The 27531-nt window shown below is 30.9% G+C and overlaps 1 protein-coding gene across 5 annotated transcripts in view; it reads right to left on the minus strand.

Moving 5' to 3' along the window:
• LOC133818223 (wall-associated receptor kinase-like 22) overlaps positions 1–16276 on the minus strand; it is a 28862-nt gene extending 12586 nt beyond the window's left edge. Inside the window, exons 1-3 of one of the 5 annotated variants that reach the window (XM_062250972.1) lie at positions 15395–15600; positions 14421–14534; positions 12546–12623 (exon numbers count right to left, since the gene is read on the minus strand). In XM_062250972.1, the coding sequence (XP_062106956.1) occupies positions 12546–12623; positions 14421–14433 (91 nt within the window). In that variant the 5' untranslated portion in view covers positions 14434–14534; positions 15395–15600. Of the gene's footprint in view, positions 1–12545; positions 12624–13849; positions 13964–14420 lie in introns of all 5 variants that reach the window. The other 4 variants (XM_062250969.1, XM_062250971.1, XM_062250968.1 and 1 more) reach the window with 4 other exon arrangements.
• Between the last annotated feature and the right edge of the window lie 11255 nt (positions 16277–27531).

Below are 27531 nucleotides of genomic sequence, written 5' to 3' on the forward strand. Positions count from 1 at the left end.
AATTAGGGTGTCCATAAGAATTTTGGAGACTCAAATAGGGTAATTGGCTACTTTAATGTCTAATAGAGCTCAAGGAAATTTTCCTAGCACTACAGAAGTTAAAACTTAAGAACAGTGCCAAGCTATTACTTTGAGGAGTGGAACAAGGTATGAAGGGCCAAAGAAGAATTAGTCAGAAGAAGAAGAAGGTCAGAAGGGAAATACACAAGGTAAAGAAGAAAAGAAGTTTAATGATGAAAAGGATACTGAAGACCTTAAGAAAGAAGAGGAGACCCCACCTGTGAGTATTGAGCACCATGTTAGAATTCCATATCCACAAAGACTTCGTAATTATAATTTAGATAAACAGATTGCAAAGTTTTTAGAGGTGTTCAAGAAGCTACATATTAATATACCGTTCGCAGAAGCATTAGAGCAGATGCCCAACTATGTAAAGTTTATGAAGGAGATTCTGTCTAATAAGAGAAAGATGGGTGACTATGAAACAGTGGCGTTAACAGAAGAATGTAGTGCGATTTTGCAAAGGAAACTTCCTCAAAAGTCACGAGATCCTGGGAGTTTTATTATTCCATGCACGATTGGGGGGTTTGAATGTAAACATGCACTTTGCGATTTGGGGGCAAGTATTAATTTAATGCCTTTGTCAGTATTCTGTAGACTTGGTTTGGGTGAAGCTAGGCCAACCACAGTAACATTGCAGCTGGCTGATAGATCTGTGAAGCTTCCACGTGGTATTATAGAAGATGTATTGGTAAAGGTGGATAAGTTTATATTTCCAGCTGATTTTATAGTTCTTGATATGGGGAGGATGAGAATTTTCCTATTATTTTTGGGAGACCATTTTTAGCAACTGGGCAAGCATTGATAGATGTGCAAAAAGGAGAGCTAAAGCTGAGAGTTCAAGGGGAAGAAGTAGTATTTAATGTGTTTAAGGCTATGACTTATCCTAAAGCAAGTGATATTTGTTTCTCAGTTGATGTGGTAGAAGAAGTAGTAGGAAGAAAAAAATTAATTGAGGATCCTCTTGAATTAAGTCTTATAGTTGATGATGTAGATGGTGAGGAAAATGATGAAATGATGAGTTATTTGAAATGGATAAAATCATCTGAGCCACGGAAGCATAAAATGTTTGAAGAATTGGGTGATGAACCGGAAAGACCATTACCATCGATTCTAAAGCCACCTGTTTTAGAACTGAAAGTTTTACCAGACCATCTCCGCTATATGCTTATCTTGGGGAAAAAGAGACTCTTCCGGTTATAGTTTCATCACGTCTTTCAGAAGTAGAGGAGGAGAAGTTGTTGAGGGTGTTAAGGGCTCATAAAACTGCTATAGGGTGGACTATGGATGATATAATAGGAATTAGCCTATCGAAAGTTATGCATAGAATTCTCATGGAAGACGATGTGAGACCGACTATTGATGCTCAACGAAGACTTAATTCGACAATGAAAGAAGTAGTGAGGGAAGAGATTTTGAAATGGTTAGATGCTGGAGTGATTTACCCTATTTCAGATAGTGCTTGGGTAAGTCCAATACAAGTAGTACCAAAAAAGGGTGGTATGACTGTGGTGAAGAATGAAAGTAATGAACTAATTCCAACAAGGACTGTGACGGGTTGGAGGATATGTATAGATTATCGTAAGTTGAATAAGGCAACTAGGAAAGATCATTTTCCTTTGCCTTTTATTGATCAGATGTTGGATAAGTTGGCGGGGCATAACTACTATTGTTTTCTAGATGGGTACTCAGGATATCATCAAATTGTAATTGCATCAGAGGATCAAGAGAAGACAACGTTTACATGTCCTTATGGGACTTTTTCTTTTAGAAGGATGTCATTCGGGTTATGTAATGCACCAGCCACATTTCAACGGTGTATAATGGCAATATTTTCTGACATGGTTGAGAAGGGGATTGAAATTTTTATGGATGATTTTTCAGTTTATGGGTCCTCTTTAGACAAGTGTTTGTCAAATTTGGAGCTGCTTTTGAGGAGGTGTGAAGAGTCGCATTTGGTGCTTAATTGGGAAAAGTACTACTTTATGGTAAATGAAGGAATTGTATTGGGACATAAGATTTCTAAGAAAGGCATTGAAGTGGATAGGGCTAAAATTTCTACGATAGAGAATTTGCCACCGCCGATTTCAGTAAAAGGAGTACGGAGTTTCTTAGGTCATGTGGGATTTTATAGGAGGTTTATCAAAGACTTCTCCAAGGTTTCAAAGCCACTATCAACTTTGTTAATTAATGGGGTTACGTTCGATTTTGATGAGAAGTGTCAACAAGCTTTTAGGATACTTAAGGAGAAATTGATTTCGGCACCTGTAGTTGTTGCACCTCAATGGGATTTGCCATTTGAACTGATGAGTGACACCAGTGATTTTGTGATTGGGGCAGTGTTGGGAAAAAGAGTTGACAAGGTATTTAGAATGATTTATTATGCAAGTCGTACTTTGAATGATGCTCAACTAAATTACGCAACTACAGAAAAGGAGTTGTTGGCCATAGTGTTTGCTTTTGATAAATTTAGGCCATACTTGATTGGGAATAAGGCGGTTGTTTACACGGATCATTCTGCGATAAAGTATCTTATGATCAAGAAAGATTCCAAGCCTCGTCTTATTCGGTGGATTTTGTTCTTACAAGAATTTGATGTGGAAATTAAGGATAAGAAAGGTATTGAGAATTTGGTGGCTGATCACTTGTCTAGATTGGAGGTTGATGAAGATTCTCTTGATAAAGAAGTTCAGATTAATGATGCTTTTCCTGATGAGCAGTTGTTCAAAGTAAGTGTTTGCAAGGATGTTCCATGGTTTGCAAACTATGTTAATTATTTGGCTGCTAAGGTTATACCTCCTGAGATGACAAGGCAACAACTAAAGAAATTTTATTCGGAGGTGAATCATTATTATTGGGAGGAGCCTATTCTATATAAACATTGCCCTGATCAAGTTATTAGGAGATGTGTGCCCGAAGAGGAGATGTTGTCAATCTTGACTCACTGTCATAGTTTGCATTGCGGCGGTCATTTTGGAGGAACAAGAACAGCAGCAAAAGTTTTGCAAAGTGGGTTTTACTGGTCTACATTATTTAAAGATGCTAATGATTTTGTCAAAAGTTGTGATCGTTGTCAACGGACTGGGAATATATCAAGAAGAGATCAAATGCCAATGACTAGTATTCTGGAAGTTGAGTTATTTGACATATGGGGAATAGACTTTATGGGACCTTTTCCATCCTCGTATAATAATAAATATATTTTCCTTGCGGTGGATTATGTTTCTAAATGGGTAGAAGTCGCAGCAACTCCTACTTGTGATGGGAAAGATGTACTTAAATTCCTTCATAAAAATATATTTACGCAATTCGGCACCCCCAAAGAATTATTAGTGATCGGGGAAGTTTTTGCAATAAGTGGTTCACTTCTCTTTGTGCTCGCTATGGTGTTCATCATCGAAAGGTGTTATTCTATCATTCAAATGCAAATGGCCAAGCTGAAGTGTCGAATAGGGAAATAAATGGTATCTTGGAAAAGACATTAAATACTTCAAGGAAGGATTGGTCGAAGAAGCTTGATGATTCACTTTGGGCTTATCGCACTGCATTTAAAACTCCGATTGGCATATCGATTGGTGTTTGGTAAGGCTTTTCATTTACTAGTGGAACTGGAGCATAGAGCTTATTGGGCTGTGAAAAAGTTAAATATTGATCTCTTTATGGCGGGATAGAATAGGCTTATGGAGTTAAATGAGCTTGAAGAATTCTGAAATGAAGCTTATGAGAATGCGAAGATCTATAAAGAGAAGTCAAAGGCCTTTCATGATAAGCGAATACTAAGGAAGGATTTTCAACTAGGAGATAAAGTCCTGCTATTTAATTTCAGACTTAAACTTTTTTCTGGTAAATTGAAGTCGAGATGGTCAGGACCATATAGTTGCGTCATTTCCTTATGGAGAACTGCAGGTTCATAGTGAGAAAACATGGCATTTTAAGGTGAATGGTTAGAGGTTGAAACATTATTTGGAGGGTCCGGTGGAAAAATGCAAGTCCGTGGTGATTTTGGAACCCATTTGATCTGAAGATAAAGAAGCGTCCGGCTAAATGACGTTAACGACAGCACAGTTGAGAGGCATCTCATTATTTCTAATTTTCATTTGTTTTAAGTTTTAAGTTTATGAACAATTGTAGTTTTTATTTTTCTTTTAGTTTTGGTTTGACATATTATTTTCTTTTATTTTTTATTTTAAGTATTTTTTAATGTAATAGAACCGTGGAAATCATGAAAACTATTGAAAAAAAATGAAAATGTTGAAGCCTGAAGAGAGAGAGAAAATAATAAAAAAAATTTAAATTAGACATGGGCTGCGGCGCTTGTGGGATCCGAGGCCTTAAGAGGGTTTCCCCTTTTCTATTTTTGTCACTTCTTCCCTTTTGAAAAAAAAATTCCAAGAATTCTCTCTCAATTTTCTCTCTTTTAACCCAGAAACTTTCTCTCCACTCCCCTATTACACCTTGAATTATTACATATTATCCTCCAAACATTTCTTTTTCCTTCAAATTCCCAAATTTGCTATAGAATTCCCAAAACTTTCAAACCCTTATTTTTCAAATTCTATCCATTGGAGTTCAGATTGAGATTTTATGGTTACTTGGTGTAATTGAAGGGTTCAAGAGGAGTCTATCACAGTCAAGTAAGTTTTTCTACAAATATTTGAATTTTTTTTGGGTGATTTCCTTATATTGAAGACATTGTTGAAGGGATTATAGTTTTGAGATTATTGTGTGGATTGAGAAGCATTGTGATGTGATTTTGAACTGTTTGGGATTAGTATTAATATATTGTAAAGTTTGGGGAATATTGAAAATATAAGGGAGGTGCTGTCAAATTTTTAGTAGGATATTATGGGACCTAAAAGAAATCCTTCTAGAGCATCATCCTCTAGGAACACAAATAAACCATCTTCTTCTAAAGAACCTGAACAGTCCCCAGAATATGATGCTACAAAATTTGTGAGTAAGGCGGCTTTTGATCGGTATAAAAGGATACGTAAGCGAAAGGTGATAAGTGAGAGAGGTTTTGAGTATACTGAAGCACCATGTGAAATTTCTACTTATGAAGATATTCGTGGAGAAATTCAACGAAGGGGTTGGGCTATGTTTGCTGCGGAGGATGTAAGTCATGCCAATTTTTCAGTGGTTTTAGAATTTTATGCGAATTATGTTGAGATGAAGAATACGGAAGTGTTTGTGAGAGGTTTCCAAGTTCCTGTAGGAATAGATACTATTGTTGTTTTGTACAACATGCCGACATACGAATAAGAGGATGATGAGTATCATCAATGGGCTCATGGGGATGATATTAATTGGATTGAGGTGGCTGAAACTTTGAGTATACTAGGAGCTCGTTTTACTATTGTTGGTGGTGTTCCAAAGTATCTTTGGCGTTATTAGTTGAATCATGTGGCTCGGGCTTGGGTGCATTTTGTGAGTGCACGACTAATGTCGACTACTCACATGTCGGTTATTAACAAGGAAAGGTTGTTATTGGTGTATGCCATTATGAGTGGGATGACTATTTATGTGGGCCGAATTATTAGGAAAAGTATGAAAGATATTAGCATGTTGACTACTACAGCGGGATTAGGACATGTCTCATTAATCACTGATTTATGACGTACATATGGAGTTGTTATGTTTGGAAGTGACGTAGTTAGGAAGCCTATGTCTGCAATTTCTAAAAATAGGGTGCTTAATTATGAACCACCTTCCTTAGAAGCACCACCTCGACAGCGTGCCACTGATAAGAGACAAAAAATTAATGATGTAGAAGATGAGGCTAATGAAGCAGACTTAGAGGGTAATCTTCCTGAGGAGCCTAGGCACGAGGTACCAGTTGTACAGCCACTTGTTCAGCCTGAAGCTGGTACTTTTGATCCATATATGCAAATGATGCAGAATCAATTCAACTAGTTGGTTCAACAGAACATTATCAGATTGCTCAAAATCAGCATATGCAGCAGTATCTGGCGCAGCAAAGTGAGTATCAAATCGCTCACGTGGACCAACTCAATGCGTTGGTGAATCGGTGGTCTCTCCGAAACAATGAAGACGTAGCTCCATTCCCACTACCATTTCGGTTTTTTCCTTATCAACCACGTCGCCTCCACCATTTTGAATGTTTATGGTAAGTTTCTTTTTCTTTACTTTAATTTTATTTCTTTTTTTTTATTTAAAAAAATTGCATTTGGGACAATGTTTAGATTAAGTTTGGGGGGCGAGATTTATTGTTGTTTGTTGTGTCTGTGTTGTCTTGTTTTATGTTGATTATGTCTATTTTGTGTTAGTTGTGTTTTTTTAGGTTGTTTAGGGTGTCAGTTGAATCAAGTTGACAATGATTAGCCAATGCTAATTTGATTGAATGATGAGCTGTGTAAATTGAATGGGAATAAAACTATAAAAAAATATGTGTGCTTGGTTGAATATTTTGTTCTATTTTTCTTAAACACTTAAATAATTGAGAGCTTAATCATGATTTTGATCAATTTTATGTGATTGAATAAAATTTATGCTTGCTAAATTTAAAATAGGAAGGGAAGATTGAAATTGGTTTATCCTAGAACTTGTTTGCTTGCTTTTTGAGGCGAAATCCTAGATAATGCATGCTTAGAAAAATGATTTAGGCATTTCTTTGGACTGTTTGAGCCTTTCAAGCCAACCTTGATGTATAAAATCCTTAGTTACCCATTTTTGAGCCTAAATTTTTTTTTTTTATTGATTGACATTTGCTTTAACCTTATAACTTGAGAACCTAATTATTATGTTTCTTTCCCTTTAATGTACCATGAGCATAGGGACGATAATTGGGAGTAATTGAGATTGATTTGTAATAGGGGGTTATGTATGACAAGTTGTGTCAACAATGAAGAAAATATATTTTGAGAGAAAGAAGAGAAAAGTAGAAAAGGAAAAAAAAAAGAAAAAAAAAAAATATACAATGTTGAGAAATCATTACACTCCAAATTGTATTATCAAGGAACAAGTTTAAGGGAGTGTAATGTTATATATATAAAAAAAATTGATTAAGCAATTTCTCTCAAAATGATAAGATATTGGGAACTTTGGGATTGGGCTTGTGATTTGTATTAAGGGTTGAATTGGTTGGTTGGTTAGTGTTCATGGTACATTTTGAGCTTAAATGACTTTCTCATCCACCTTTACCCAAGCCATTCAATTATAAGCTTGAAAAGACCTATTGATTTCTGAGCATGTTTTGTCTACGTTAGTGGAGATTACCAAGTGTAGCAAGCTTATGGGATATTATTTGGTTGTTGGATTGAAGTGGAAATTTAGAGAGCATAAATAAATTCAATTACATGTTATTTGTTAATTATGATTTTGAGAGTTGTTATTTTTGTTGTTTAATTGAATGGAATAAATGTTTTAACTGAAACTCTGGATTAAAAGTTGAGTTCCTTGAAGATTATATAAGTGAGTTGTTTGTCATAGCTTGAGGCTTAGTATTTTTGTTGGCTTGATTCATGTGTGAGTGTGTTTATGTTTTTTTTTTTCATTAGTTGAGTTGTTTGTTTTGGTTTACTCGAGGACGAGTAAAAGTCATGTTTAGAGGAATTTGATGAGTCGGTTTTTAGCATAGTTTTTAACCTGTGTGTTAGGGTAAGTTTGAGTCAATTTGGTGGAATGTTATACAGTATTACGCTTGTTTTGGTATGTTTGCAGGAAATAGAATAAGGAAACACGGAGTTGAGGAAATGAACGAAAAATCATAGCAATTGGGAAATTCATGCTAAAAGTTGACAAGAAGACAGTAGAGGATTCATATGCAGAGGGACTTGTTCATTTTGGAGCTTTGGAAATAAGTTTTGAGGTCAATGTGAAGGGTTGCGGCGCTTAAATGAAGAGCTGCAGTGCAAGGGAAAAACAGAGAGAGCCATTTTTTGGAATTTTCAAGGGTCGCGGCGCAAGTTTGAAGGGCCGCGGCGCTTGCTGGAATCAGAGTCTTTGTTTGTGCAATTTCAGAGAGGCGGGCTGCGGCGCGTGTATTTTTTCGTGGCCATCAGAAGGGCGAAATCGTCATTTATTTTGAAAAACAGTTTTAGGGTTCCTATTTAAATACGTTTTTTAAGAGTTAATTAGGGGATTCATTAATTTTTATGTTCAGAAATTACTAGAGACATGGGAGAACATTGAAGAGCTGAGAGTTTGATTTCTTTATCTCTTCTTTATTCTCTCTATTCTTGAGTTTATGTTTATATTTAATTTGATTTATTCCATTATGTTTGTTTTGAACTAATCTTGTTATTAGGGCGTTAGTGGATTCTCCTTGAAGCTTTTGATTTCTTAATGCAATTTTTCTGAATTTCTTTCTCCTATTGTGAATTATTTATCTTATGCTTAATGCTTGTAAATGATTGATCACAATTTACATGTTTATATGATTTTAACCTATGCTCTGAGAAGAAAAGGCTAATTATGCTATAGGTAGATAATCACCATTTTATATTAGACGAGAGTACTTCTATGAATTGTGTAGTTCAGGGATTACGTGTTTAGAGCCTGCAATATGTTGATTTACCACAGAGATGTAGGAAATAATATGTTGTAGAGAATTATAGATCCTAGCAAGACTATAATATATAGTTGTAATCTGCTATTACAATAGAATTAAGAAACATTGAAAATTGGTTAGAACTCATAAGTGGATGGTTGATGAAACTAAAACCCTAACTTTTACATCCATTGAATTAAATCATATTTTTATCTCTGAATTTCTCTAGTGCTTAATAGTTTCATTAATTTTAGTAATAATTATTTTACTCATAATTCTGAAATTATTATTTAAATCAATTAGAATTAGAAGTTAATTATTGGTAATTAATATCAGTCTTCGTGGGATCGACACTTTACTTATCATATATTACTTGATTTGACCACGTATACTTGCGTGTTAATTTTAAAGAGATCAGTGGACATTCTAGTAGCAACAAAAGATACAGAGGTTGATGTAAAAGCACAAAAATCTTTTTTAGAAACAAAGAATATATTATGAATTAAAAATAATATTATTATGACAATTGATGTTAATATTGTTTGTTAATTAAATTATAAATATAAATAAACGTTAATATTTCACATTTTTTATTTTACTTTTCTAATTTATGGCTATGAATTAATTAAGGAAAACACTCTATCCATTTTCTATTTTTTCTCACTATTATTTTAATAATAATTATAATAGATGTCAATTAAAATATCTATATATAATAATAATACTAATAATAAATAATCTATCAGTTTGTATTTTTAACATTTTGAGAAAACACGGGATCCAAATATTAGTTTGTTAACAATAAATGATCCAAACGGGTAGTCAACCAAATGCACGTGGTTCAAATAATGTAACTATATATTCATATTTTTTAACATTTTAACAAAACACAAGGTCCACAAGGTACTCTTAAAAAAAATAAAGGGTTCAAGCGAGTAATCGCTTAAAATACAATGTTCAAAATGGTGTGAACCCTTATAGGAAACATAAATTATATATATTTATATAATTTACTTCTTATAAAGAATTTTTAACCTTTTGAATAAATACATGGTCCAAATGTTAATTTTTAAAAATAAAGGTTCAAAGCGAGTAATTGGCCAAAATATAGTATTCAAATAATCGATCTATCTATTTCTATTTTTAACATTTTGACATAATTTAAGGTCCACAAGTTAATTTTTAAAAATAAAGGTCCCAACTGGTAATCGGCTAAAATACAAGGTTCAAAATTGTGTGAACTATTACAGAAAAATAAATTATATAAATGTGTATAATTTAATTTTTATAACGAATTTTGAACCTTTTGAATAAATACATAGTCCAAAAGTTAATTTTTAAAAATAAAAGGGTCAAAACGAATAGTCGGCCAAAATACAATGCTACAATAAGCGAACTATCTATTCACATTTTTAACATTTTGACAAAACACGAGGTTTAAAAGTTAATTTTACAAAATAAAAGGTTCAAACGAGTAATCGCCGAAAATAAGCTTTACACAAAACATAAATTTTCTTATACATAATTTAGATTTTATATATATATATATATAATCACCCAAAGCTTATAATAACAACAATAATAAAAATAAATAAAATCACATTTTGAACTTTATTTTATAAAATGAATCTATACCTCGTAGTCTCTCAAAAAAATATTTAAAAATATATATTTTTTAATAATTATAAAAAATTGTGCGAAGTGTGGTTATATTTTCTAGTTAAATATAAGTGAAAACAACAATTTTGTTAAACTTACATTTAAAATGTGCAATAATATATATATAAATATTAGTGAAAAGGTATTAAAATGAATAAATAGTCTATTATAATAATAATAATAATAATAATAAGTGAAAAAGTAATTAATTTTCTCTGTAATTGATTTAGAGTTTAACTTTAGATTCATCCAAAATAAAAAAATCTACAGCTAATGTTTGATTGGATTAAATTTATGTTATAAAATATAGGGTAATTATCTGCTAAAGTCTGTGGTTTTTTACAAGTGTAACATTTAATAGTCTCTTATCATTTTTTTTTTTGCTGGCAAAAGTCCCCAACGAGATATAATTGTTGCACATTTTCTCTAAAATGTTATTCGTCTGTTAAAATGGGGACTATTGTCGCTAAAAAATAAAAGATCAGGGACTTAAATACTTCATGTTATACCCAGATTTCGAGCCATAGCAAATATGACCTCGAAAGTTGAGTTCGCATTAAATGGTCTCGTGAGGGTTAGGGTATGCTCTACGATTGTAAATCGGAGCCTGCAAAGTATGGTACAGACCTCGAATATGGTGACCTCGAAATGATCTCGATCTCGAAGGATAGCTCTGTGAGCCCCTCATCTTCAGAAACAACTTCGGAGCAGGGATCTCGAGCTCGATATGCCATCTCGAAAGAAATGTCAGCTCGGGAAGTGTCAGTGGCTCGCACAATGACGTGAAGCCTTGGAGATACGCAATGACTACCTTGAATATCTACAAGTGTTGTAGATATGGGATATGATCCTCATTTATTGATGTAAATCCCCAAAAATCGTGGGATATTATTTAGTCAGTTATGCGTTTCCTGATCTTTGGGGAACGTTTCCTTCTATATCTGATTATTGGCATTTAAGGCCATTTATTTTTATTCACAAAAGAGTAACTACCCAAAATATGTGGGATAGTATTCTGCATCCTTCGTTATAAATAGAGAAGTGATGCACCATTGTAAAGGACGAAATTTCTGATTCTTGAGAGAAAACTCTGGAGAATTCATGCTAAAGGATTGTTCAGAGATAATCTTGAGATTAATAACAGAGACTCATGGACTAGGCAGATTTAACTGCTGAACCACGTAAAAACCGCGTGTCTGATTCGTTTGTTTGTTTTAGCCATTGTCTTTAATTGTTTACGTGCTCTCTTCTTTTATCTGTTGACGAAAAACGGCGTCAACACTTCAATTTTGAAATAACGATGACTTTAGTCGCCAAATTCTATATAATTTTTTTTTAAGAAGATTAATTACTCTATAATTTACATATAATAAAAATTTGTTTATTAGATTTTCTTAAGGGTACTATTGACTACCCTAGACAAGCTATAGTTATACCAATATATAATTCCATTTTAAAATTTTTAATTACAAAATAATTTTCTTTTACCTTACGTCATATATGAGTTTCTCAATTTTTTTTCTTTACATCATTCAAATATTATATCTTTAAATATTCTTATTAATTGAAATAATAGAAAATAATAAATTTAGATAGAGAAAGAAAGAAAAATGAATAAATAATTTTTTAAATGTTTAAAAGAACTTTAAAAAATCTATAAATGTAGACAAAGTAATTATTAAAATTAATCCTTTATATTAATAATTTCCTTCCACATTTAGAGTTCCTGTTAATATATGTTCATAAATTATCCAATTTTCTTTCTTTCTCTCTCCAAATTTATTAATTTTTATTTATTATTTTAATTAATAAAAATATTTAAGTATATAATATTTAAATTATGTAAAAAAAATATAGAGAAACTCATTCATCATAAAAGAAATATTTTGTCTTAATTTTTTAATTAAGATATAATATAAAATTATATAGTGGTAGAACCACAATCAATAACCTTTAAAGCATCTAAGAAATAAATTTTGTTTATATGTTAATTATAGAGTATTTAATATTCTTGAAAAAAAATTATTATATGAAAATTCACAGTTAAAGTCTTTATTATTTTAAAATTGAAACATTTAAGTATTTGATTTTTTCTTTTTAGTGATAATAGTCTCTAACGATCATGTTTAGTCCTCATTTTAACGAACAGATAACAGTATGAGAAAAATAATATACAACAATTATGTAACATTATCAACTTTTTCTAACAAAAAAAAATAAGAAACTTAAATGCTTCACTAATAAAATAACTACTATTACTAATTAACCTAAAATATACGATACTCCTAAATCAAAAGAGAACATAAAAGAAGTGTACCTAAAATGAGCTTCTTGGATGTAGTGTGTCTCTTTGACTCATAGCATAAATGGCTTCCGGGAAGAGTCAAACAAACATCTGACATATTCACAAAAAGAAAAAATATATATTTAAATGATCAAAGTTATGATATGCCAATTATTAATTCATCGTCGGTCACCTTAAAAAGTAGAAAGTACCGAGAATAATTTTTTGTTTTACCTCCATACTTCTTAGGACTCGTAATATATATAATATAATTAGCATAACCATTTTGTTTTGCTGCATCCAATATGTGAATATGACTATGTTTATACCTTGTATTGTTACAAAAAAAAAAAAAACAAAAATAGTGTACTCATATGCGAGATTGTTTTGTTACAACACAAATTATTTATATGTATTCTTTTTATAAATAAGAGAAATTTTTTATTTTAATAGTTTCTTTCATTAACTTTAATAAAATATTCTAAATATTTAATAAAATATTCATTTAAAATTAACTAAAATAAATATTTATTAATTATATAAATTTAAATTTAAATATTATAAAATATCATTATTATAATAATATTTAATATAAGACTATATATATAATAATTATATTAATATAAATTTAAATGTTATAAAAAATTAGTATGATAATAATATATAATCTTAAATTTTTTCATTCTTATTTTATTTTTATTATTAATTTTTTTTAAAATATTATTATATTTTATATATATATATGTCATATAGTCATATAAATATATATTTACGTAAATATTGTCTTTAGATTTAGACGAATTCTTTAGTCCCTCACAGGATTGAGACCTTTAGTTTGGGGCCCATTTTTTTGCCGAGTGTCAATTTTTTATAGGAGTTTATCTCTTTTTCACATTTGTTTTTTACTTGCAATGATCGGTTGTGTGAACCGGTTGGAAAGTTGCTGGTGATGTGGGTATAAAAAGTAGGGGCAAAAAAGTAATTCCCTGTCCAAAAATATGTACAGTTGAGGACTTGATCGTAAACTTAATATGAATTTGAGAGATATTTACGATTTTGGTAACGTAAGCCTTGTGCTTCTGCCAAGTGATTTATATGTTATGTTGAGTGAGACGCAACAATAACCACGTAAGCAAAACTGATATATATTTTGTAGTTGTTTTATAAGATTTTTTTAAGTTTTTTCCTAGAGATATTTCATTTATTCCCCAACAATCCTAACTCTCCCCCCATCAATCATATATACATATATCATTTTCAACAACATATCGAAAAATTTAAACATCATTCATAAAAACAAATTATAAAAATGCACACAAAACCTTATTTGAACTAACCCAAGGCCACCATCAAGTGCGAAGAGCTCTGTTAGCCACCGTTTGCGAAGAACTCGACACACCGTAATGGAGAAGTTGAGCCACTGTTTATAGCCTCGTGCCTGTGCTCTACGCCTTGTCGCCGCCAACCCAGGAGAATGAAAGAGATTGAGATATTTTACAACCAATAGAAATGATTGATTCATGGAGTATATCCAAAAAAATATGTACAGTTGATGACTTGATCGTAAACTTAATATGAATTTGAGAGATATTTATGATTTTGGTAACGTAAGCATTGTGCTTCTGCCAAGTGATTTATATGTTATGTTGAGTGAGACGCAATAATAACCACGTAAATAAAACTGATATATATTTTGTAGTTGTTTTATAAGATTTTTTAAAGTTTTATTTTCCTGGAGATGTTTAATTTATTCCCCAACAATCCTAACTCTCCCCCCATCAATCATAAATATATATATATATGCATATATATATACATATATCATTTTCAACAATATATCGAAAAATTTAAACATCATTCATGAAAACAAATTATAAAAATGCACATAAAACCTTATTTTGAACTAACCCAAGGCCACCATCACGTGCGAAGAGCTCTGTTAGCCACCGTTAGCGAAGAACTCAACCCACTGTAATGGAGAAGTTGAGCCACCGTTTCTAGCCTCGTGCATGTGCTCTACGCCTTGTCGCCGCCAACCCATGAGAATGAAAGAGATGGAGATATTTTACAACCAGTTGAAATGATTGATTCATGGAGTATATCCAAAAGAAGAATCAACATATATCTAATGCCCAACCAAAAATACACAAACAAATAATAGATATAATAGGAAAGGGAGATTCAGAGTTAGAGTCGACTTGGCAGTTGGGTGGAGTAGAAAATCGACTGGGTCCACTGAGTTAGAGTTGCATTCTTGAGGTTACAGCAGCCATGCCGACAAGGATTGAGATGGGAAGACAAATATGGTCTTTTGAAGTGAGAAGGAAATGCATGCACAGATGATGGACGTGAGGGAAGAAGAAAGACGAATGATTGCTTTTTTTTTTAAGCAATTGATTGATAAAGAGTAATAGACCCCACCGAAAAAAAAATTCTAACCAGTTACAAATTTTTAAGGGTAGTGTGGTATTTTAACAAATTTTTACAAAATAAATTGATCTGATGGCTGACAATCTTTATAGTTTAATCTAATGGTTAAAAATTTATGATGGATTTAGTCCCTCCAAAGCAAGTGAGGGACTAAAGAATTGCCCTTAGATTTAATATATGTAGAAATTATTAATATAAATATTTATATATATACTATAGAACTATAATTCATTTTATAGATAATGTTTATAATTTTGAAACTAAGTAAATGTACATTGAAGAGTGAATTTAAATAAATAGGTAATTAAAAGAATAAATTTAAGTAATAATACTTTATTTATCAAATTTTGAATGGTAAAGATGTAATTTGGAGACTTTTATTTACTTAAATTATGTATTGTTATAAATGACTGCGTAGTTGCTGTTAATTAATTAGTAAGGATAAGGTTTACCTTGACAATTATGAATATAGGGGTTGCCATCAAAACCATGTTTGCAAAGACACTGTAGTGGGGGCGGAGACTGATTCCTGTCTACAGAATTATCTACTTTGCAGTAGAAAGTACTGGACTTAATCAGCTCATCACCAGTCTTGGTTTCCAAAACTAGTGGGAACTCTTTCCTTGTCCAATTATATAACCTCCATTCAAGTACCACAGGAACGTTCTCCATGTCAGCTATGTCCGAATATTTCCCAAACATGGTGTGAATCCATTCGTGCTCAACCAAAAACGCGTACATACATCGCTCGTCTCTTTTTGTTCTGTCTATATCGAAATCTGGCTTGAAAATCTTGTAATACTTGGGGATCGTCGTTTGACAGCAGTTCATGCCGTTGCAGCTCGTCCTTCTTAGGGTGCTATCGCAAGTGAACCTGTTATTCACCTGGGAGAATACGAAAGGGGTTGTGGTCAAGTTTGCAGCTTCTTGGAATGGCCTCTTCTTTCCGCAGTTCAGAAAGCTTATTGGGTGGTTGATTTTAACTGTGCCTCTTATTAGGTCGATATTGAGAACCTCGACTTCCTGGGCGTTGGTCAATTTCAAGAACGGCGTTGTTGAGTTTCGGCAGTATATCTGGAACCATTTGTCGAAGGAGCAACCCAATGAATCCATTCCAAATGGGTATGGGATAGACATATTTCCACAGAGCCGTTCGCAGCCGGGCTTTGCTATCGGTCCAACTGCGCCCTGTGTTGAATAAGATGCTAACGTAATTATTATAATATGGAGTAGCACGCGTATTGGATTAACCATGATATCAAATACTGAGTAGTTAGTGAGAGAAAACGTAAAGAGAAAAAAATAAAGATATATTTCTTTTGTGTTTGAATCTTCGATAAATCCAGGTATAATTTATTACGATATAGTCGACGTTCGAGTGGAAAAGTCATGCATAGCAGCCAACCAGTACCACTTGACCCAGTAAACGTAATGACCACTCCAGGGAGTCATATTTTGTTTTTCTATGGCCAGTACTTGACTCCATATATATGTGATCATGACCCACATTAGTCATCTCGATGAAATGCTGTTGTCGTGGTGGTCCCTTCCTACTCGTGGAATTAATGATGCTTGATAAAGTATCAAGTAAAGCTGGGTCTTCCTACATAATTCTGAAGTCAATATGTCTTTTGTTGAGACACTTCCATCCACTATATATCACTACACCAAAATTGACATTTAGTGACATTTAAAAATGTTTGCATTTCTTATTTTTGACATTTATTAAATTAGTGACATTTGACATATTCTAGTGTCAGTAAAAAAAACTGAAATGTGACTATGTTTATTAGTCACACTTTGAAATGTCAATAAATTTTTTAATTAATTAAAAAAACATTCATTTTATTAAAAATAACAAAACTAGTGACATATAAAATTATTATTATTATTATTATTATTATTAACGGAAGAAGACTAATTATGAAAACATGATACAATTAAACAAATTTAAAATTTTTATTATTAAGATATTTTATGTGCATATAAAGAGTAATTCCAATAAATAGATACAATTTCTTTTCAAAACTCTATAACACTAAACATTAAAAGAAATAATGAAATGATAGCTCTACATAATCATCTCTAGAAGATAATCCTCTCTTTTGTAATGGTTTTTATTCAAATAAGCCGTCTTGCCTTCCAGTACTTTAATATTCTGCAACTTGCCTATAATGTTTTTCATCGAAATAGGTCTTCTACTACAATGTTTTGCAACTTGCAAAATAGCTAATGCTGTATGATTTTCCTGCAATAACAAAATGTATATAATCAGTGCATTATGCTTTACATGCTGTGAGAATAATGTAATGTCAGGATTATAAATTCTCAATATCTGATTGTACAAAACGAACAATAAAATTAACATATTAACTAGACTAAAAGCAAAATTAGAATGATATGGTCGCATTGTGAACTTTCAAACACTTACAAAATAATAAATGGAATACCAAACAAATTGGGCAAGCAAAGAAAAAAAAATAGTATTCATTCATGTCGATCGTATTCATGTGAAAAAAAATGGTTTCTATATCAGCCCTAAGCATGTAGTTTGCAAGCTATAAAGTTGTTTTAATACTCTTAATCAAATCTCATTCCTTCCAACATTGAAATTTTTTATGTATGAATGATCCTCTCAAGTGGTATAATGTCATCATACAATTAAATTATCTTCCTTCATTCCAATCCAATCCTTCCTCTCATCACATGAGAGGATTTTGGGTTTCTCTCCATCCTAATTTCATATGTTCTCTCCCTTCTCGTATCTACCATAGCCTTGATGGGTTAATAGTGAGATTGCAATTAAACCCAACAACAATATATGATGAAAGAAATATTATCTGATCAAAAGCAGGAAACATATAAGTAAATTGTATTTCAGCAATATCTTGATTCCCCTATCACTAGAAGAAATTCCATTATTAGCGGCGGGGGACTCTGCCGCTAATAATGGCCACAACCGCCGCTAATACACTTTAGCGGCGAGCCTCCGCCGCTAATACCTCGCGAAAAAGGTGTCGCTAATAATGATTATTAGCGGCGGACATTAGCGGTGGAACCCGCCGCTAATAACTATGTCCGAGGCAATAGTATTAGCCGCGGGGTCCGCCGCTAATATTGTATTTATAATTTTTTTTAAATTAAATTTTAAATAAATTAATAAATTAATATTTATTAAATTTAATTATTTTTAAAAATAATTTATAATATAATTTAACAAAAATAAACATTTAATTAAATTTTTCAACCGAGGCGTGATGCCACGCAGAGCCGTCCACCGGGTGTCTCATCACCCCTTCATCTTTTGATTTCCCGGCGTGATGCCATATCATGTGTTTTGTTGTAATCCTTAAACTGTATAATCTTTTCAACCGATGAGTCAACGGAAAGTAACGCATCACCTTGTGTGGCACTTTTTTTCCTTTCGTCATTTCGGAAGTAATCCATCTACTACTTCCGCATACTGGACATGTCTCTTTAGATGCATGCTCATTGTAAAATAAGCAGCAATCATACTGACAAACATGAATGGACTCGTATCCCAACCCTAATTTTTTTCAATCTCTTTTTCGCCTCGTAGTACGATCCGGGGATTTTGTTTTCCTTAGGAAATGCAAGCTTTAACAACTTCAGCAATTCATCAAATATGTTGTTAGGCATCTTCCCTCTAACTTTTAGATGCAATAACTTTGCTAAAAAGTTCAGGGATGAAATCCAATCACAGCCAAGATACAACTCCGCTTCAATCTCCTCAAATAACTCGTCATAATACTGACTCCCACCGAGATCCCTTTCTACTTCCTCAGTTGTCGGTAAAAGAAAGTCTTCCACAATGTGAATCATCTCATCGTCTTCATTCTCATCAACCACCTCATCAGCAACAATTTCTTCCACCTCACCATGAAAAATCCACTTATCATAAGCATGATGAAAACCCCTATCGAATACGTGTGCCCGAACTACATCCAAAGATTCAAATCTATTATTATTGCATCTCACACACGGGCACCTAATTCTTCCATCAGAATCTTTATGCTCCGATGCCATCCTCAAAAAAGCTTGCAGACCATTCCAATATTCTTGACAACCACGATTTCTCAATGTTGTCCAAGTCTTGTCAATCGTCATCTAAAGTGTTATAAGAGTGTGAGTTTTAATAATGTGAATAGAAATGGATAATAAAGGAGATTTGTTATCATTTTTGAAATCTTATACAATATTATAATATCTTATGCTATTTTATGATGTTTTATTTGATAATGTTATTTATAAACAAATTAGTTTTTTTTCCTAAACTAATTTATTATTTATTAAAATTTTATTAAATATTATATCTAACTTTTATTATTTAATTATTATAAATTATTATTTATATAATTATTTATTCTTAATTTTTTAAACTTTTATTAAATATAATTATCAATTTCTATATTCATGTAATTTATAAATTATTATTTATTCATAATTTTTTAATTTGTAATAATAATAATAATAATTTTATAAATTAATTATTATTTAACTTTAAGACTAATTTATATTTTTAAATAATTAGATAAATTTTATTAATAATATTTTAAACTTATCATTTCTGTGTCGATATCCATGTAATTGATGGTTGTAGTCAACAACCATCAATCACAAACATACCAAGACTAAGAAAATAAATTAACTACTAATTAATTTTTTTGTTCTATTTTTACAAATTATAATAATAATAATAACATATGTTCAAGCAAAAAGGAGAAAAAAGAACAAAATAACATGATAATATGCACTTATTGTTGTTTTTTTTTTTCTATACTCACTTTTTTTATTAAATAAACTATCTTAAATTTGTTTCAAAAAAATTCACAATCTAAACAAAATTAGTTTCCCTATTAAAAATATCAAGTTGCGATGAAAGTTAGTTAGTAGTATAAAAACCTTCACTTATTTGACTAAATACTTTTTTTTTGACAAAAATTAATAAGTAGTTCAAAAAATTTGGTGTGGCCACTAATAATGGCAATGGAGATATAATTAGTTTGTTTCAATTTTAATTTAAAAAATAATTACAAATTTTTTTAAATAAAAAATAATTCAAAATTTATTACTAAAATTTAACAATGATTCAAACATTAAAAAAATATTTTAAAATTTAAATTAATTTTAATTGAATTTGTATATTTTTCTAGCACTTAGTTTAATTAATATTATATAATTAAGAAAATTGTGATAAAGAAAATATGGGTGCTAATAATCTGATTGATCAAGTTTAAATCATCTTTATTCAATATTAACAAAAACACTATATTTTACTTAATACTAAATCATCTATCATTATATTTTATAAATTAATTTAAATTATCACTTAAATTTTGTTTTTAACCAAAACAGTCCTATAATTACTTACATACCAAGATTAAAAAATAAAGTAAGAACAAACATATATCTTAACCATAGATGTCAAGATTTACATACCAAGGATACTAACTAAAGGACTCAAAACTCAAATATTATACACTAAACAAATAAAAAATAAATTATTCAAAAAATACGAAAGATATTAATTACAAAAAATATATCCACACCTGTTGAGTGTGTGTGTCGGGGTCGTGGGTGTGTCGCTGTCCTGATAAAAAAAATTATATAACTATTTAATATTAGAAAATGTTATTCAATAAACAAATTAAATTAAATTATTTAATTAGATAATATTATATCAAATTTTTATTATTTAATTAATTAAATTAATAAAAAAATAAATTATTATTTATTCATAATTTTTTAAAATTTTATTAAATATAATTATCAATTTCTATATTCATGTAATTAATATTAGATAATGTTATTCAATAAACAAATTAAATTAAATTATTTAATTAGATAATATTATATCAAACTTTTATTATTTAATTAATTAAATTAATAAAAAATAATCAAAAATAAATTATTATTTATTCATAATTTTTTAAAATTTTATTAAATATAATTATCAATTTCTATATTCATGTAATTAATATTAGATAATGTTATTCAATAAAAAAATTAAATTTATTTATTTAATTAGATAATATTATATCAAACTTTTATTATTTAATTAATTAAATTAATAAAAAATAATTAAAAATAAATTATTATTTAATCATAATTTTTTATAATTTTATTAAATATAATTATCAATTTTTATATTCATGTAATTTATAACTATTTAATATTAGATAATGTTATTCAATAAACAAATTAAATTAAATTATTTAGTTAGATAATATTATATCAAATTTTTATTATTTAATTAATTAAATTAATAAAAATTAATTAAAAATACTTTTTTTGTTTATTCATAATTAAAAGAGTCATTGCCATATATAAACAATAAAATACTGAAATGGAAAAATAGGCTGCATATATGATATAAAAATAATGGCAAGCATATATGACAAACTACTTAAAAAAATGATAGTACTGAAACAATATAAAGGATTTATAATATCTAACAATTACATAAAAAGTTTATATCATATATAAAAAGAAAAGCAATTCGAACATTGTATCAAATTCAGTATCACTGTCACCTAATAACTATCAAACATAACCAATTATTAATTTATGTGTATCAATTTTTTTTATAATTACATGCATATGTTGCATTTAAACAATAGTGACAGTTATTAAACAAAAATTATATATAAAAATATATGGACCAAATACTTAATACATAAATTTTTAACAATGAATAATGGTAATGCAAGTTTTAACGATTCGATTTTATTAATTATTCAATATTATGTATATGGTTGTGATCAGCTTGGTAGTAAGTAAAAGAAAGATTTATACAAAGTGCTGATTTCAACATTTAAAAATAAAGATAATATATCATATATATATTTTTGAAATATATAGTCACTATACAAAATATAACTATTAAAAACTCTCCATATGTATATACATATCTGTTTGGATAATTCAAGTTTTATTATCTTTTGTTTTGAATGGTACTAACTATATATTTGTATTAGAAACAATAAGAAGTAAATGGTAGACATATTTTCCTTAAGGTACAAATTCAACTTGGAATAATTTCTTACTATACATCAATATATATTTACATATGCTTCCAATACTATATATATATATCTATATATATATACTATATAACTACACTTGTGAAGAGGTGGTACCTGTTTGTGGCTGGCACAGCCGTGTGTGGCCAAATGATGGAAACGACCAAAGAGAGAGAGACTGGTTCGACGGGGTTCTAGACCAAAAGAAAAAAAATTAGTTACATATAACACAGAAAATTAAAGAAAAAAAACAAAATTAAATAACTACAATATAAATTGGATACTTACACTTGCTACTTCTCTGTGTACCAAAGGGAATGATCGGAGAAGAAGAAATGGTGTGAATGGCAGTTGGAGAAGACGGAGAAATCGGAGAAGAAGAAAGGAGAATAGACGCGAAGAGGTGGTGACAATTTGATTTGTATTCATAAGCATTAGCGGCGGGACCCACCGCTATTAGTTTCTCCTGCCGCCATTAATATTATTAGCGGCGGGGCCCGCCTCTAATAAAAGGTGATTACCCGCCGCTGATACTATTAGCGGCGGATAGTCCGCCTCTAATATAGGTGATTATCCGCCGCTAATAAATTTTCAAAAATTGTTCCCAGGCATTTATTTTGGAATATTAGTGGCGGAGGGTCCGCTGCTACTAGTGGTGCAGTCCGCCGCTAATATATTTTTTAATATTTTTTTTAAATACTCCCTTATTATTAGCGGCGGACGAAGTCCGCCGCTAATATACTGAACATTACACACTAATAGGCTTTATTCTTGTAGTATATAATGTGAGATATTCAAATCAAAAGTCATATGAATTCATATATAAAGCTAAAAATCATAACTATAAACACAAAATTTGAAAAAGCTCATCATTGCTGCAAGACCAACACTTATTCAAACAATGCCCTAGGTAAAAATATAATACAAAGTCAGATGAGGGTGAGAATTAACTGTTGGGTTGAAGTAGTAATTAAAAAAAAATAAGCATACTTGTTCACAAAGAGGGTATTGAAGATTGTCTTTGCCAAATCGATTAACTAATCCAATAATGCAACGAAAGACCCCACCGAAGCCCACATCTTCTCCAAATAAGTATGCAATGTTCATATTAAGTGAATATCAGGTTTAATATTAGAAAGAGAATGATCAATATAAAACAAAAACATGGTCTTGAAATTAAAAATTATCCCTAAAACAACCAACAACAAAGGACCCAAACTAAATTGACAAAACAAGGGAGAAGAGAGATGGATGATAAGATGAAGCCCTTGAAATCTAAAAAATATCAGGAAACACAAAATCAAAGTGAAATGGAACCTAAGATAAACCAACTGAGAAATAGTAAAGGAGAGATGCCATTGAAATTGAAAAAGGGATGGCAGACTAGCTAGGCAGATCTGAGACGCGTCAGAGGATAGAGGAACGACGGAGATGGGGAAGCGTCGGAGAAAAGGGCTCAGCTAGAGAGAGGGACTGCAAGAGGCGAAGAGGTATATGGGAAGAGAGAAGGAAGTTGTATTTTTGAGAGGGATAGAGTTCTGATATATTTTTTTATTAATATTATTTTTTTTTTTTTTTAAAAACTTGAAAGGCCACGCTATTTTTTTTAGTGTAAAAAGTCACACATATTACATTTCACAAATGTCATAAAATTGATTTGTAGTGGCATTTGAAAATGTTACCAACTTAAAACATAGGTGGTATTATTAAAATGTCATTGTAGTTTATTTTTAGTTATATTTTAAAAATGCCACTAAATTAGTATTAAAAATTTTGTTAATCTAAAAAAATGCCACTAAATGAAAATTTTGGTGTAGTGTATAGACACACACACTTGGTATGGCTGCATGCAAGTCATGTGTTGTCATTCAATATATGTTTTATAACAATTGTCTTTTATTTTTATAACCAAAAAGAAATACAAAAGATAAACAATATTTAAAATATTTAGCGATAATCAATTTTTCCTCATAAATTATATTTTAATTAGTATATATATATATATATATCTTTTGAATAATATGTTGACTACAGTTATTTTGCCAACGGCACTCGGTCAAGAAAATAATATAAAATAGAGAACTGAACTGAATTGATAAAAAATACAAAATTTATAGTGGTTCAACCCTAAAAATTAGTAATGACCTACATCCACTTGCATTATTATAAAATATATAAATCCAAGACTCAAGATCAAATGAACTAGATTCAAATGAGTTTCTCAAGTCTGGGAAAAAATATGAATTACATGAGTTTTAGTAATAAAGAGTGCTTAGAAAAAATATGGAACATTAAGCCCTGTATTTATAAGCTTAATGACCTTACATAATGGGCCATGGGCCTTGAATAGCTTGCATATCATGCAATATACATTAAATGACTAAAAAAATACATTTAAAAATAGATATTTTCATAATAAAGCTGCTCGAGGTATTTATATTGGCGTTTGTACTCATCAAACTACATCTTACTCGAACATATGTTCTTTCAACGACCAGTGTTGCTTTTATTGCATATCACTTGTTGCGCCTTTACTTTCTATGATTGTTATCTTCAACCGGATTTATTATTGTATTGAATTTCTATTCGCCATGTATTAGAGAGAAGTGTCACATCATCAAGCTATTTATTTAGAGATAATATTCCACCCCACCCCCCCCCCCTTAAGTTTATCATAGTGCATAAGTAAGTTTCCTTCTTCTAAACTCTTGGTCTTCTTTGAATTTTTCATTGAAATATATGCATGAATCTTTTTTTTTTTTTTTTGCAAAAAAACGTGGGGTGTTCTTGCAGATTTTTTTGAATTTCATGTTTATTTTGCTGGGAAATATGGTATTTATGGAGTAGAAAAATGATCTATAGGGTAATTAAAGGCTTTGGGTAGGCAAATTTTGTGATTGAACGTAGGTTTCTCAAGAAAATCGAAGTAAAAATTCGATTACTTTCTTAAAAAACCCAGTTTTCTACTGCCTATTGAACAGATACTACAAGAAATCTGACATTTACCTACACATTTTTTACCTACATATATATTGGTAAGTGAAGATTACTTTAGCTACGCTTATTTAGTAGTACGAATTATTGGTAGTCGATTCTTTTAGAAATGGTTGAAGGATTAAAAAAATATAATTACCTACCATTATTATTAGTAGGTATATAGTTTACCTACGAATAAGTTTGGATGGAAAGTTTTTAACAATTCACACTTATTTTTCCCTCCAAATTTAACATAATTTATATATTTTTTTAATTGATGATGTGTCTGCTAATATGTAATCCAAATAATGACGTGTCAAATAAATACACATGGCTCATTTTTTTAAGAAATAAAACCTTTAATATTTAATTTAAAATCTGATTTTTATTTTAATTCAAGGTTTGTATAAAACCTAACTTAATCCTAAAACTTAATCCCTAACCCTAATTGTATCCGCCCCTCTTCTCTCCCATGCATATGAAACTCTACCCTCTATGTCGCCTCCCTCCTCCATACGAGACTCAACCTGTTCACTCTTCCTCTGTCACCTTCCTCACTCTATAACTTCTTTCATTTTATAATCCAAACCTCCATTTTTCAAATCTCTTTGGTTCATATCTGTTTGTGTTCGTCCAGCCTCTCATTTTTTCTATTGACGAGTCACCGCCTCCGATGAGTATTCTTAGCTGCTGTCACCGTCTCCATCTCGAAATCTTCACCTCCATTGGCTAGTGGTCTTAGCCGATGCCACCACCTCCATCTCTAAATCGTGGCCTCCACCTTTGAATCATGGGCTCTAAATTGTGGCCTCCTTTAGTTGCAGTGGGTTTGTTAGCTTTCTCATCCTCTGACCACTCCCTGGTTTCAATTTTTTTTTTTTTGTAAGTATGGGTAATAAATTGGTTAAAATTTATGGGTGTTATCATTTTGACAATTTTTTTAACAATGTTTAGTTAATAGGGTTACCATATTGCGATTTATGTTGTTTTTCTTGGTTCAGGGGGTTTGAGATTTCGATACACTTGGCTGAGTGGCTTTGTGAGTTTCAAATTGTTGGCTTCGTGGTTTGGTGGCTTTGAATTTCATACAGTTTGGCTTGGTGGCTGTGAGGTATATTTATATGATTCATTTTGATTAAATCCCCACTAATCTGAAGGACTAATAATGATTCATTGTTCTGAGACCTTTTGATTGTTATTTGCAATGTATATTTAGTATATGGTTTAGATTTATGCTTTGAGAAATTTCTATTTTGATTATTAGTGTGTTTCATGGTCCCAAGGCTTTGAGTTGTTTCATTGTTATTTAGTTGTGTTTTTGTTTAGTGTCTTTCAGTTGTTTTTCATTGTTGTAATTTGGTTTATGTGTTTCATTGTTATATTCTGGTTTATTTGTTTGATTATCCTTAGGCTTTGAGTTGTGATTCATTGTTTGGGGTTTTTTTCTTGTTCAGAGAGTTTGTCATACCTGATATTTTTTCCCCTATGCTTCCATTAGTCTTGTTTTGATGAAAAATTAGTTTTACACTTCGATTTGTATAAATCTGGTTGATTATAACTAAACGCAATTTTCAACTTTTATTTATACATGTATAAATTTTAATGGGAAGCTTAAGAAATGTATCTTTCTTTATAGAGTAACTAATATTTTAGGTACTTGTTATTTATTTTGCTTATTCTTTCATTCTTATCAAAAGCTTGGACTTAGACCAATTCACAAATGTATTTGCCTTATTTTCCATTTTAAATGTTGAAGTTATAAGTTTTTTGGGTCATTGATGTTCAAAAGCTAAGTATGCTTGTAACACCCTACTTCCTTAGAGTCATTGCCATGTGATTTATAAATGTGTCGTTAGCTCGCTAATGGAGGTGTTAGGTTTAAAAGAGTGATTAATTTAAAATAAAGACTCGTTTAACGAATATTAAGTAAAAGGAGTTGGTCATTCATTAAAATTATTATAAAAAGTTACATTGCGATCCAAAAATACCGTTTTAAAATACATTTACAATCCAAATGTACAACACAGTCGACCTAAGTGACAAACCAAAAGTTTACCACGTGTTCCTTAAAATAACCCCAGCTGTGGTGGCCGGGTAGACCAAACATGTACACACCGCTCCACGCCCTCCAACTCATGGTTGTTCGACCCAATTTCCTTGCTCTTACCTGCACCACAGAGCACCCATGAGTCGAGGCCCAACAAGAGAACTTCAAGAAAAACATACAATAACAATATACCTCAACGAAACATACTTAATTAGAGCAACAAACAACTACCAGATCCTATTAGAATGCACAACAACACAGCAGCAGAACAGCTCAAAAGCACAATGGCATAACAACCTAATAGTATAGTAATACAATAACACATCAGTACAATAACCTAATACAGTAAGATAGCACGACAACATAATAATACAGTAGTATAATAACACAACAACTCAATACTACAACAGCGGCCTTCGTCGATCGGGGTGCGTTACTAGGCACCAAGTCCGCGGTCCCAGTCGAACGGGTGTGTACAGCACCCTTGAGGGTCTTACCCTGGCGGCCTACATTCAGCATGCTT

Source organism: Humulus lupulus, chromosome 2 (assembly GCF_963169125.1).
Source record: "Humulus lupulus chromosome 2, drHumLupu1.1, whole genome shotgun sequence".
Lineage (NCBI taxonomy): Eukaryota > Viridiplantae > Streptophyta > Magnoliopsida > Rosales > Cannabaceae > Humulus > Humulus lupulus.